This window comes from Babylonia areolata, chromosome 20 (genome assembly GCF_041734735.1).
Source record: "Babylonia areolata isolate BAREFJ2019XMU chromosome 20, ASM4173473v1, whole genome shotgun sequence".
Lineage (NCBI taxonomy): Eukaryota > Metazoa > Mollusca > Gastropoda > Neogastropoda > Buccinidae > Babylonia > Babylonia areolata.
The window spans coordinates 47,068,179-47,081,856 of NC_134895.1; the positions used below are offsets into that span (position 1 = coordinate 47,068,179).

At 39.1% G+C, this 13,678-nt stretch overlaps 1 protein-coding gene across 2 annotated transcripts in view; it reads right to left on the reverse strand.

The window, feature by feature from the left end:
• The window catches only part of LOC143294659 (putative ATP-dependent RNA helicase DDX43), a 32,511-nt gene that overhangs the window by 12,539 nt on the left and 6,294 nt on the right, over window positions 1–13,678 (reverse strand). For both annotated transcript variants that reach the window (XR_013056911.1, XM_076606038.1), the window contains exons 5-16: window positions 12,993–13,048; window positions 11,771–11,915; window positions 10,329–10,409; window positions 9,858–9,939; window positions 9,050–9,147; window positions 8,277–8,332; window positions 7,679–7,732; window positions 6,614–6,678; window positions 4,561–4,671; window positions 3,590–3,731; window positions 2,595–2,695; window positions 1,032–1,119 (exon numbers count right to left, since the gene is read on the reverse strand). Coding sequence is in view for 1 of the 2 variants with exons in the window: in XM_076606038.1 (XP_076462153.1) it covers window positions 1,032–1,119; window positions 2,595–2,695; window positions 3,590–3,731; window positions 4,561–4,671; window positions 6,614–6,678; window positions 7,679–7,732; window positions 8,277–8,332; window positions 9,050–9,147; window positions 9,858–9,939; window positions 10,329–10,409; window positions 11,771–11,915; window positions 12,993–13,048 (1,079 nt within the window). In the remaining variant the exon portion in view is untranslated. The remainder of the gene's footprint in view (window positions 1–1,031; window positions 1,120–2,594; window positions 2,696–3,589; window positions 3,732–4,560; window positions 4,672–6,613; window positions 6,679–7,678; window positions 7,733–8,276; window positions 8,333–9,049; window positions 9,148–9,857; window positions 9,940–10,328; window positions 10,410–11,770; window positions 11,916–12,992; window positions 13,049–13,678) is intronic.

Here is a 13,678-nt window from a genome sequence, read left to right on the forward strand (position 1 = left end):
GGTACTGTTGTCTGTAGCCAGGTCAGTGTTTAGCACTGTTGTCTACAGTGTTTGGTACTGTTGTCTGTAGCCAGGTCAGTGTTTAGCACTGTTGTCTACAGTGTTTGGTACTGTTGTCTGTAGCCAGGTCAGTGTTTAGCACTGTTGTCTACAGTGTTTGGTACTGTTGTCTGTAGCCAGGTCAGTGTTTAGCACTGTTGTCTACAGTGTTTGGTACTATTGTCTGTAGCCAGGTCAGTGTTTAGCACTGTTGTCTACAGTGTTTGGTACTATTGTCTGTAGCCAGGTCAGTGTTTAGCACTGTTGTCTACAGTGTTTAGCACTGTTGTCTATATAGCTCAGGTCAGTGTTTAGCACTGTTGTCTACAGTGTTTGGTACTATTGTCTGTAGCCAGGTCAGTGTTTAGCACTGTTGTCTATATAGCTCAGGTCAGTGTTTAATACTGTTGTCTGCAGCCCAGGTCAGTGCTTGGTACTGTTTTCTACAGTGTTTGGTACTGTTGTCTGTAGCCCAGCTCAGTGTTTGGTACTGTTACCTTTTGCCCAGCCGAGCATACAGAGGCATATCAAAGTCCAGGTCAGTACGTGAGACAATGTAGAAACACGTTCACACAATATCAAGAGAAAATCCAGTCCCGTATTTCATAAACATCCCCTCCCCTCCCATCAAATCCTTCCATCATTTCTTCACTTTCTCTGCATACCCTCATTCATATCAATGCAAGTATACCTACACACATTCCTCCTGTCTCTAATACTACCCTTCTAGTCATCTCTCTCTCTTTAAACAAACAAACATTAAAACAAAACAAAAATAAACGAAACAGCCTGTCCATTATGTTCTTTCAAAAATAAACAACCACCAAAAAAAGCTTGTCCATTATGTTCTTGACTTCTGATTTTGGGGGTGGTGGGGGGTGGTGGTGGTGGTTGTTTTGTTTTTTCTGATTAAGTAAGACATTTCATACTGCCAAAGTAGCCCAAAAGCTGCTGGCAGCAGAAACAAAAGCTAGAACAAAACATCTACTTACAGCGAGGTCCATGGTGCCCACTTGCACGTGCACCGGCTGGTTCATGTACCGCTTGGCTAGGTCTTGCACCTCCCTTGGCCAGGTGGCACTGCCAGAACAAACATCACCTGGATTAGAACAAAGCTGAAGAACAACATGTGACTACCTGCTGAAAGCATCTCAGAGTACCTCAAACTTCTGCGAACCTAAATATAACATGTAACATCCTGTTGAAAGCATCCCAAGAGTACCACAAACTTCTGCAAACCTACACAAGTAACTTCCTGTTGAAAGCATCCCTGACTACCACAAACTTCTGCAAACCTACACATGTAACATCCTGTTGAAAGCATCCCAGAGTTCCACAAACTTCTGCAAACCTACACATGTAACTTCCTGTTGAAAGCATCCCAGAGTACCACAAACTTCTGCAAACCTACACATGTAACATCCTGTTGAAAGCATCCCAGAGTTCCACAAACTTCTGCAAACCTACACATGTAACTTCCTGTTGAAAGCATCCCAGAGTTCCACAAACTTCTGCAAACCTACACATGTAACTTCCTGTTGAAAGCATCCCAGAGTACAACAAATTTCTGCAAACCTACACAAGTAACTTCCTGTTGAAAGCATCCCAGAGTTCCACAAACTTCTGCAAACCTACACAAGTAACTTCCTGTTGAAAGCATCCCAGAGTTCCACAAACTTCTGCAAACCTACACATGTACTTCCTGCTGAGGGCATCCCAGGGTACCACAAACTTCTGCAAACCTACACAAGTAACTTCCTGTTGAAAGCATCCCAGAGTTCCACAAACTTCTGCAAACCTACACAAGTAACTTCCTGTTGAAAGCATCCCTGAGTACCACAAACTTCTGCAAATCTACACATGTAACTTCCTGTTGAAAGCATCCCAGATTACCACAAACTTCTGCAAACCTACTCATGTAACTTTCTGTTGAAAGCATCCCAGAGTACCACAAACTTCTGCAAACCTACACATGTAACTTTCTGTTGAAAGCATCCCAGAGTACCACAAACTTCTGCAAACCTACACATGTAACTTCCTGTTGAAAGCATCCCAGATTACCACAAACTTCTGCAAACCTACTCATGTAACTTTCTGTTGAAAGCATCCCAGATTACCACAAACTTCTGCAAACCTACACATGTAACTTTCTGTTGAAAGCATCCCAGAGTTCCACAAACTTCTGCAAACCTACACATGTAACTTCCTGTTGAAAGCATCCCAGAGTACCACAAACTTCTGCAAACCTACACATGTAACTTTCTGTTGAAAGCATCCCAGAGTACCACAAACTTCTGCAAACCTACACATGTACTTCCTGCTGAGGGCATCCCAGGGTACCACAAACTTCTGCAAACCTACACATGTAACTTCCTGTTGAAAGCATCCCAGATTACCACAAACTTCTGCAAACCTACAGAAGTAACTTCCTGTTGAAAGCATCCCAGATTACCACAAACTTCTGCAAACCTACAGAAGTAACTTCCTGTTGAAAGGAAGGAAGGAAGGAAGAAGGAAAGGAAGGATGGAAGGCAGACAACAGCAGCAGGTCTGACCTGGTCATGACCGTCTGTCGGTCAGGACGGATGTCCATCAGGCATTTGCGGATGTCTGGCTCAAAACCCATGTCCAGCATTCTGTCAGCTTCATCCAGCACCTGCACAGACACAATCACTCCATTACTGTGCTGGTCTGTGATGGTCCAACACACCCAACAGATCTTGTAAACAAGGAACAATGTTAGAAAAAGTAACACACCGCACAATTACTATCTCCCTGGAAGTGACACTTTCTTTGGGTGTGGCAGTTATGTATGATAAACAATGTACCAGAAAAGTTCAACCATATGGTTACATCTACAAACATATGAATACACACTGATCTCCTGCACTTTTCTTCTTCCTCTGTTACATCTTCACACCATACTCATTTTCATTCCTAACACATGTGTATTTGCACCACAACTCTGATTCAATCTTTATCACAGCCTCAATATTTTACACTTGATATGGTTTCTTTGCTTGCAAAATATGAGTGTTTCACACATTGAACATTAACTATAAAATGTGTCTGCAGAAAAACAAAGCTTCTTAATAAGAAGTGATGTTATGAGGTGTGTTGTTGTGTGATGAAATGTGGTGTGGTGTGGTGTTGTGTGGTGAGCATGTGCATGCACACATGCCTGTGTGCAAGCGTGCATGCATGCGTGCGTGTTCATTTGGTCTTCTGACTTCAAATGGTGTAAGGAGCATGCAGTCAGACCAGCCCCAACCAGCTGTCATTATTAATCAACAGTAAAATGTCAGAGGTGGGTCAGTCCTAGGATGATACAGGATCATATCACCAAGTTGATTTGTTGGAAAAGATAATCATTACCCAGTAGAGAAAAATTTCATGAGAAACAATGATTTGCAAAAATCAAACAAACAGGATCTAGACTCAATGAAATGGAAGCTAATGTCCACAGAATACTCACTAAGTAAGTGACCGATAAAAGATCCACAATTCCTAAACTTGACGAAATGAAACCAAGTGTCAGCAGAACACTCACCAGGTACGTGACAGATATCAGGTCGATAATCTCATTCATGACGAGGTCATTGAGGCGACCTGGGGTGGCTACGATAATCTCCACACCTTTCTTCACCAGCTGAATCTGATCTCTCCGACTGCCTCCCCCATAGACACACACACTGGAGGAAAACCACAAATAAGCCTTCACTTGAAAGTGCAAATATAAATATTAAGGACAGAACCACTGTGAAATATCATCATAAACCAACCAAACACTGAAAAACACTTTTTAGTCTCAAGTTGTATCAGTTAGACTTACAGGGAAAGTATGAGTTCTGAAAAACAATCAGTTGCAGTGCAACCATTTCACATTTTTAAACAACTCTTCATTAACTTTTGCAATTACAGAATAAGCAGAGATGATGAAGAATAATAATTAAAACAAGAGTATATAAATCTAATATCTGTTCCTTCTTCTGCATTAAAGTATCCTATGCAATATTGTAAGTCCTGATAAATTTGCTAAGTCTATGAAGAACCTGTTTATTTGAAGAAAATAATTCAGAAAATGAAAATACAGACATAAGACATAAATATTCATCAGGTAGCAATCTTTTACAAATATCAGAAAAATCTGGACACTCCCTGATAAAATAAAATTCATCACCAACAGTATTTGTCTTTTTTTTGTCTTTTTTTAAAAATTATCTTGGAATTCCATTTGCCCGCCCCTTTCAATAGGTAAACAGTGATTATTACACCAAATAGACGAAATTATGTTTGTACTGAGCAATTGACCAGTACACACACATAAACACACATACACAAACATGCACTCACGCATGCACACACACACACACAACACATACACACACAACACATATAAACACACACAAACACACAACATACACACAAAATGTTCTAATTCCCAATCTACAATCAATGACCAGTGACAAAACGATATGGGGCCTTAGTTAAAGGCAGCAGATCAGACAAGACAAGTAGTACCTTCGGATGCCTTTGTAGTTAATTTTCTCCACCTCCTCCTCAATCTGCAGGGCCAGTTCTCGTGTGGGACACAGCACCAGCATGGTGGGACCTTTCCGCTCTGAACGAGGTCTGCAACAAGTTATGGACTGTTGGTTTTTCTTCTTTTTTTTCACTTTTTTTAACAGCTTCTGTGTATCTATTCAAAAGCAAATACAACAGCATTCATTTCTTGAACATATGACTTTAATACACAGAGATAAAGCAAACGCAGAACATTCAGTATCAAAATAACGGATGATGCATATACACTGAATATCAAACAAGATAAAATAGTGAACCATATCAAAATAATGGATTACAGATTTCCATTGAACACCAAACAATGTAAAATGAACCATATCAAAATAATGGATGATTGCATGTGCATGAATACAAAACAAAATAAATCAATGAACCACATCAAAATAATGGATTTTACATATCTATTGATCTACTGAATCCAAGAAAATAGTTTTCACATTCCCATGTATGCATAAACTATAAGGGAACTAGCTTCTACAGAATTTCCAGACATATCCACACATAATTTGGAGGAAAAACAGTATATTTTCATATCCACACATAATTTGGAGGAAAAACAGTATATTTTCATATCCACACATAATTTGGAGGAAAAACAGTATATTTTCATATCCACACATAATTTGGAGGAAAAATAGCATATTTTCATATCCATACATAATTTGGAGGAAAAACAGTATATTTTCATATCCACACAAAATTTGGAGGAAAAACAGTATATTTTCTGCATGTATTCCGCATCAATATGGCATGGAAACCTGCCGAGGCTGCAAACTCCCCAGAGCTGAATGGGTTTAAGCGTCCTGGGTTTTATCCTGGTATTCGCACCTGGTAGAATAATGGTGGGGAATTTTCCAATTTCCAAGGTCAACACATGTGCAGACCTACTAGTTCCTTAAACCCCCTTATGTTTATAAATATTAAATACACCTGGCGCCATGGCAAAACTGGTTAGGCACTGGACTTCTGATCAACTGTTCAGTGTTCAGTTTGAGGCCCCGTTTCGGCATGGTGTTGTGTTCTTGGGAATGATACTTTACTCCACTTTCCTCACTCCACCTAGGTGTGAATGGGTAACCGATTTTGGTCATGGAAGCTTAAAAGCAGCAAAAGGAGAGGACTGGGCCCTGCCTTTCTGTGCTGAGCCCTGATACAGTGAATATGAAGTCACTGCCCCAGTGATGAGACGATAAACCGAGGTCCCGTGTGCAGCATGCACTTAGCGCACATAAAAGAACCCACGGCAACAAAAGGGTTGTTCCTGGCAAAATTCTGTAGAAAAATCCACTTCGATAGGAGAAACAAATAACACTGCACGCAGGAAAAAATACAAGAAAATGGGTGGCGCTGAAGTGTGGCGACGTGCTCTCCCTGGGAAGAGCAGCCCGAAAAAGAAATACAAACACAAATACAAAACAGTTGTAAAAGGCAATGGGACTTTTTAACTTTTCAACAAGTTTACAATGCTTAGATGTTATACAGAATGTTGCAATAGCTTTTTTGTTGTTGACTGTTGCAGCTATATTAAGTCCTGTAACAAATCTACAACACAACTGCAACAGTACAACAGACAAAAAAAGACATTTCAACATTTCACACAACATCAAATCCTCCACTTGTAACACAGAAATATGCAGAAAGAACTCAACTAAAATGGTAAAAAAAACAATAATAAATAAATAAAATAAAAACAACTGTAACATTCCAGCATAATGTCTGATCCTACAAGAGCAACAATGAAGAATTCACACAGAAAACAGCCAACAATAAAATAATTACCCGATTTATTTCAACTTAAAACTTGTTCTCTTTTATTAACCTCCCATTTTTCATTTTCTACCTGTACTGCATTTATTCATCCATGCATAAATTAACACTTTCTTTTTCTTCAAGGCAAGCAATTCCAAAACATTGTCTCCTTGTGTAAGTTCACTTTCTTTCTCTCCTGTGTCAAGAGAAAAAGACAAACTAAGAGCCAAACTTTACTCACATGCTCTGACCATCAATGTGAATCAAGGCTGGGAGCAGGAAGGCCAAGGTTTTGCCTGTCCCGGTCTGTCGGCAAAAACAACAAATCATGGATTCTGTGCAGGACCCCTAACTCACCATGGTAATGCCAACAAACTTGCAAGCACATATATCAACTTCACTGCATGAAACTGCAGACATCAGCGTCTGCCTTCATACAGAATCACTCATTCTCACGTGTAGCCACATACTGCACTGTTTCTGTACAGGAATCATTTCACTTACTGCTTGTCCACACTCATACTGCAAAGTCAAAAACAACCACAGACTGCATAAATGTGTCTGCCTACATATAAAATCACTCTCACACATGTCGACATGTTCTGTACTGTTTCTGAACAGTAATTCATGCTCTCATTTATCGTCCATACTAACACTGAAAAGTCAAAATATAACCAAGACAGTATAAATGTGTTTGCCTAAACATAAAATCACTCTCAGACATTTAGGTAACATACTATACTGTTTCTGAACAGGAATCCTTTCAAATACGGACTGCGTATACAGTTTAAAAGTCCAAAACTACATCCTCCAGGGTCAAGTATGGCTGCTTAGACTGTACTGCACTGGACAGCAAGATAATCAAACAGGACCATTATACAACCCTCTCTATGAAACACTTTCATTAAGACACTATGTTTTCTTTTAAGTGTGCGTGTGCACATGCATGTGTGTGCATATGTGTGTGAGAGAGTAGAGTGTGCACACACACAGACACACACAAATGGGCACATGTACATTCATCAGGTTACACCCTCTTCACACACACACACACACACACACACACACACACACACACACACACACACACACACACACACAAACTGTGCAAACAGCACAAAAGTTTCAAGTTTCTCTTTCAGTGGGAATTTCTGATGGCAGCAGTGTGTGTGCCACACAGCACAAAAGAGATTCACTAAATAATTCTTTCTCCTTTTTTTTTCTAATTCAATCTGATCTATCTAACCTACTTCAACTTAAAAAAAATAAAAGATAAAAAAAGAACTTGACAGTATGTTTATTTTACCTGGGCAATGCCGATCAGATCATGGCCAGACATCAGAATAGGCCATGCCTGTGTCTGCAACAGAGAGTGTCAGTGTCAGTGCAGTCAGGACTGGAAATGGGCAATCATAAAAAACAGAAGGTAACCTCTGTCCAACTAATGGTCTGATAGAAAAGGCATTTAAAAAAACAACAAAAAACATTCACATATTTATCATTAATCTCTTGACTTCTGAACCTGGCAAAATGACACCAACATTACAAGAGTTTTGAAGTGTGCTTACTACAAGTGTTCTTATCAGGGGTATAACTGATTCTGCTGAACAAAAGTAAACCAGTCCCAGGAGGAAGAAATCCACATAGAGAATGGTGACTGACACCCTGACCTATAAGCTCAGTGAGGCTGCAAACCCTCACTGACGTCAGCAGCTGGTCACGTGGTTTAACACACAAACACATGGACCCAAAAATCATGACTGATTACAAAGACCAAAAAAATAAAATGTATGTACACAAGTCAACAAAATAAGGTGGAGAAACCTCAGATACTGCAAGTCTTCACAAAGTAATCAACAAGATTTAGCAACACACACCAATTTCACACACCATGTTGGTCTTACCTGAATGGGGGATGGACGAACAAACCCTTGCTTTTTTATCTGCTGCATGATGGAAGCTGAAAAAGCAAGAAGTCAGCAGTTTTTACCTCAAAACAGTTATGGAAAACAAACGTTTTCTTATGCATTATCATTCATCAGTAATTTTTACTTCCATACAAAAAGAAAATACATATTTCTGAAAGCTCGAAAGCTGCATTCATCCTACGATTAATACTGGCGATTCTTAATTCTTTGTTTAAGATGGAATAGTTGTAATCAGTATGTACATTTCTGGATTTCACTTTTTTTTTCTTACTTTTAAACTATATCAGATCAGTTCATTAAAATGAGTTCAACAAAAATTTGTTTCACACTAGATTTCCGACTGTTACTTCCATGTTTAAAGTTCTGGATCCACATATATTTCAGTCAGCAAAGTCGCCCTATTTTTCAATAAGGCCATTTACATCCCAAAGGCAAAGCGACATTAAGGATTTATCATTCTGCGGAGGCAACAGCAATTCTTATACACATCAGAATAAGAAGTATGGCTAGAAGGAAAACACAGAGCTGATTGGCACAAACCCATAAAATGGAAACTTCCATTGTTGATAATCATGTGCCACTTTACACCACAGGCCGATTTCCCCCCTTCCAACCAATTATCTTCATTGTGAGCATTCTAAGCTGACGTGTAACAAGCTTAACCCAAATACAGCAGCTGACACACAGATAAAGCAACACCAATCCTTCAAACAGCTGGACAAACACACAAAAAGAAAATTGTGACTAACGATAGTGTCTGAAGCAATCTGCAAAGGTGGGTACAGGGTTAGGTATCTTCATATCCGGACAATCTGGATTCTGGACCATAATGTTATTGTTCTCCAATCTGTGACAGAGAAAGACATAAGCCGATAAGGTCGTTAAAAGCTGCACACAGGCATACAGGTGCAAATGCTTACATGCACGCACACGCACACACATACACTGTGACTTGCACTTTCTGAAAAACCATCATCCTACAAGAACAGCAGTTGTGTCAGAAATCAGGATTAACTATTTCTGACCTAAAATATAATCACAAACTAACAGGTTCATAACTTAAGTAGACTGTAAAGAATGTAAGCAAAAGTACCAATAGCCAATAATGAGTGAAAATGATGCAACAGCAAACAAAACAAAAAAAAAAGGTTTGATCCATATTATATTAATCAACTGCATAGCAATAACCTAACAGATGCAAAAGATGAGTTATCAAACGTTAGTGGCATTAACAGGCCTGACAAAGTTAAAATCTACAAGTTAGTGAATGGTGTCTATTATTAACATCACTCAGCACTGACAGTATTTTTCTACACTTTCTTTTATTTTTTCTTTTAAGAACGAAAAAAAATATATCACAGTCTTATAACGATAACCATGCACACATGAAATAACAATTCACCCAAAAATGAGTTCGCTTTTTTTTTTCCTTTCTTTTATAATTCACTCACTACATCCCCAACTGAATTTTTATCTTAAAAAAAAAAAGATTTTTTTTTCAATCGTCTTTTTCAACAACAACAAAATCACTCTTTCCTCCCATTTCTTTGTTCTTACCGGAACTGGCTGACATCTTCAGGATGCATGTCTTTGATGTGAACCTCTTCCCTGTAGAATTCCTTTATTATAGGCATCAACGCTGTAAACAGAAAGTATGTGTAATTAAACAGGTGTTATCACTTTGATTACCATTCTTGATTTATTCCACTTAAAAGAACATGCTCAAATAATTATTTTTGAATGTCATCTTTGAACCTGTGTTAGTGCAGTGCATAAAACCACTTGTTCTCGACCCGAACATCCATGGTTCAAATCTGCTTTGAAGCCTTTTTTTTTTTTTAACGCGATGCTTTATAAAATTATAATAATGAATAGAAAACACATTTCAACAAACTATTTTTTATGAGTTTTTTTTCTTCTTTCTTTAAGTGTGTATCACAAGCAAGTCTAGAAGGCCTTGCCTTTCTTGTTAAAAAAAATTTTTTTAATGTGCTCAAGATTATTGTTTGTGCAACTAAGTGAACTCACCTGCGAATTTCTGTCGTTCAGCCTCATCCGCCTTTCGCTTAATTGCCCCCCAGTCAATGCTTACAAAAGGCTGTTGTGGATCTGCAAACACACAGGGACATACAGAACAATGCTTTCACACCTATAACAGTCTTCAGGGTCTCAAAACAGAAAGACACGCACAGACCTGCCATGGCTGGCCCCGCATATCATTGCTTTTACATCTGTGCTGATCCTCATATCTGGAACAACCTTCCACACGATATCTGTTCATCTGACTCTGTCTCTGCTTTTCACTATTCAATAAAAACTCATCTTTTCAAACAAATCTGCAAGCAATCTCAATTTCCTATTTCTCCAAGAGTGCCCTATGCCTGCCAACTCACTTTGCATTGAGAAATAAGATGGGGGGCTGGGGGGGAGGGGGAGTAAGATGGGGAGAGAGAAAGAGACAGTGGCCATAGGTGGTTCGTGTAATTTGTAACTTTTTCTTTCAAGTAAAGCGCCCTGAGCTCTTAGAGAGAAAGGGCGCTATACAAATGTACATTATTCTCAAAACAGTCTTTCTGATTTGAAAACACAATGGGAAACAGAACTGTCCTGATTCATATGGGGATTTCTGATCACAAAATTTTTAAACATTTTAAAACCCCTTAAAACCAACAGATAAAAAAAAAATTGCACAAGAACCCATATGAAGGGTACTTACTTCAGAAGATCAATAAACCAAACCTAAAGTGTAAGGAATTTGGATGTACGATACTTACTCTGAATTTTTTATCCCTTGAATGAATCGTCATCTGCTACAAAGAACCACAATTTTGGTCGGAAAGATTTTTAAGAGTGGAGAGGTTCTCGCTAGTCAAGGGGAGGTACCATTCGGAGCAACTCTGTGGTAAAGTAAGGATAAAATCTACTTCCCACCTCACACCCATTCCTTTGTGCATGTATTTATCACCCTCGCCACTCTCTCTCTCACCACTAGTATGCCATGTGCTCGCACATAAGAAACACATCTCGTTCCTGTGGACTCTCTACAGTACTATGCAATACCACTAATCTGATCACAAGGACTAAATGTCTTAGTTTAAACGGCAAAGAGAAGAAGTATTGCCTTAAAAGCAAAAAAGAAGCATATTCTTTTTCCCCCTTAATATGTTAGTCCTACCGTTAGCAGCTGTTCATGGCAGGAAACCTAGAAGGAATTCTGTCACCACATGGCCTGACATCATTCTGTCCTCCCACTAGTGACCCTGTGCCTTCCTCCAAGTCAGGCCTTCCTCCCGATCCTTTCAGCTCCTTTTCTCTTTCTTTCTTCCCCCCCCCCCCCCCCCCCCCACACTCCCTCCAACCATTTTATACTGAGGAAACAGCTTGCTTGGTTACAATTTCAGAATTCGTTCCACTATTTCTACACCCATTTTGAAAACCAAAAAGAGCAGAGAAAAAAATATGCTGCTCACCAATTTGGGGCTTCTCTTCCTCGATTTCTCCACCACTGAAGATGACACCACATTTTGTAATCTGTCTCTTCGCTTTCAAAATGCTTTCCTTGAATCCAGTCAGGATGATTGCCACCTCGCCAAACTCCCCTTCATCGTTGGATACCTGCAACATCACAATCAAAGTGAACCATGAACAACCCAATCACTCAATCACTCACTCAGGACACAAGGACATGGACATAAGACAGATTTAAAGACAAGAAAAACAGAGATTAAGTAATGAGCATGTGCACAGTACATGTGCATGCATGTGTGTATGCTCACATTCATGCAGGCAGTTTATCTTTCAAGGAGGTGTCACTGTGTTCAGAAAAATCCATTATATACAAACAACATATCTGCTAGGCAGATGCCCAATCAACAATATAACCCAAGGCGCTTAGTCAGGCCTTGAGAGCATGCAGTATATATATTTGTGTACCTGTAAGAGTGGATTTCTTCTTCAGAATTTTGCCAGAGGACAACACTTACATTGCCATGACTTCATTTCAGTGTGCTAAATGTGTGCTGCACATGGTACCTCGGTTTATCGTCTCATCCAAATGACTAGAGTCTGTATATATCTGTAAATAAATACTCCCAATGCTCTAATTTTCTCAGAAAGCAATAAACAAATGTGAGGATCAACAGAAGTGTAAGTCTGACACCATGATGAGACCCAACACACACCTGCCTATCATCATGCACCTCTGTAAACCACAGAAACATCAATACACATGAACATATGTACACTAAATACAGTGAACAAACCAATGCTGCAAGCACCAGCACAGAGTAGAACTGAATACCAACGCAGATCACACCTATTTCCAAATATCCATACAGCATATTATGCTGCATAATTAAAAGGTCATACAGCCTGATAAAGCAATGATCACAAAACCAGTGGCATTGTTATTAACTGCATCCTAATGACGTAAATCAATATACCAGATCAACAGAATACTACATCCAACTAATGTGAGCAGTGGTAACTGAAAGAGAAAAAAATCAATCAGATGCAGCACTAATTTACTCATGTACAGCAGTCTTTCCATTTTTCTTCATAACTTTGAATTCAGTTATGACCATAATATTTGGCAAAAAAATACCTTCAACAGATGGGGGTATCACTGGAAATGCTAAAATTTGTTATACACTCTCTCTCTCTCTCTTACACACACACACACACACCACTCACCTTGACACTACAGTCACTGATTTCTTGAATTTCTTTTATTTTTGAACCGCCTCTGCCTGAAAAAACAAATGATCATAATCAGACATATCAATCCCACCAGCATACCAGTAACTACTGAATAAAAGCGTAGCTTTACCTCGTTTGTTGTTGATTTTTGTTTTCGTTTTTGCATTCATTTCTTTTGACTAATAAATATCTGAATAATAGCTTGACACTAACCAGGCCTGGTAGATTAGAGACACCTTCAGTATCTGTCAGAAAATGAGAAACATTTCCAAAGACTCATCCCTGAAGTGGGTTACACTCCTGAGTGTGGTCCCAGTCTTCCTACCAGAGCTCACAGCATACTCAAAACCCAGGGTAGGAACTGACCACTGACCTGGAAATCCTACACTGACATGCCTCTAACTGGGTGTAGATGTTCTCCAAGTCACAGTCATTCTGTCTTACAAATCACTTTGCTGAACAAATGGGAATTACTGATCAAGAAGTTGGCAAACTAAAAATTTCTCAATCAAGAAATCCAATTAATCTGGAATATTTGCCTCCCTTCAAACATGCATTCCAACATTACATGCATGCATAATAGCATGTACACACACACTCCATATCAGTAAAGAAAATTCTAAATGCTATATGAACATACATTCCTGAAATCTGTTTTCAAGGACAAAAATGGCTCATGA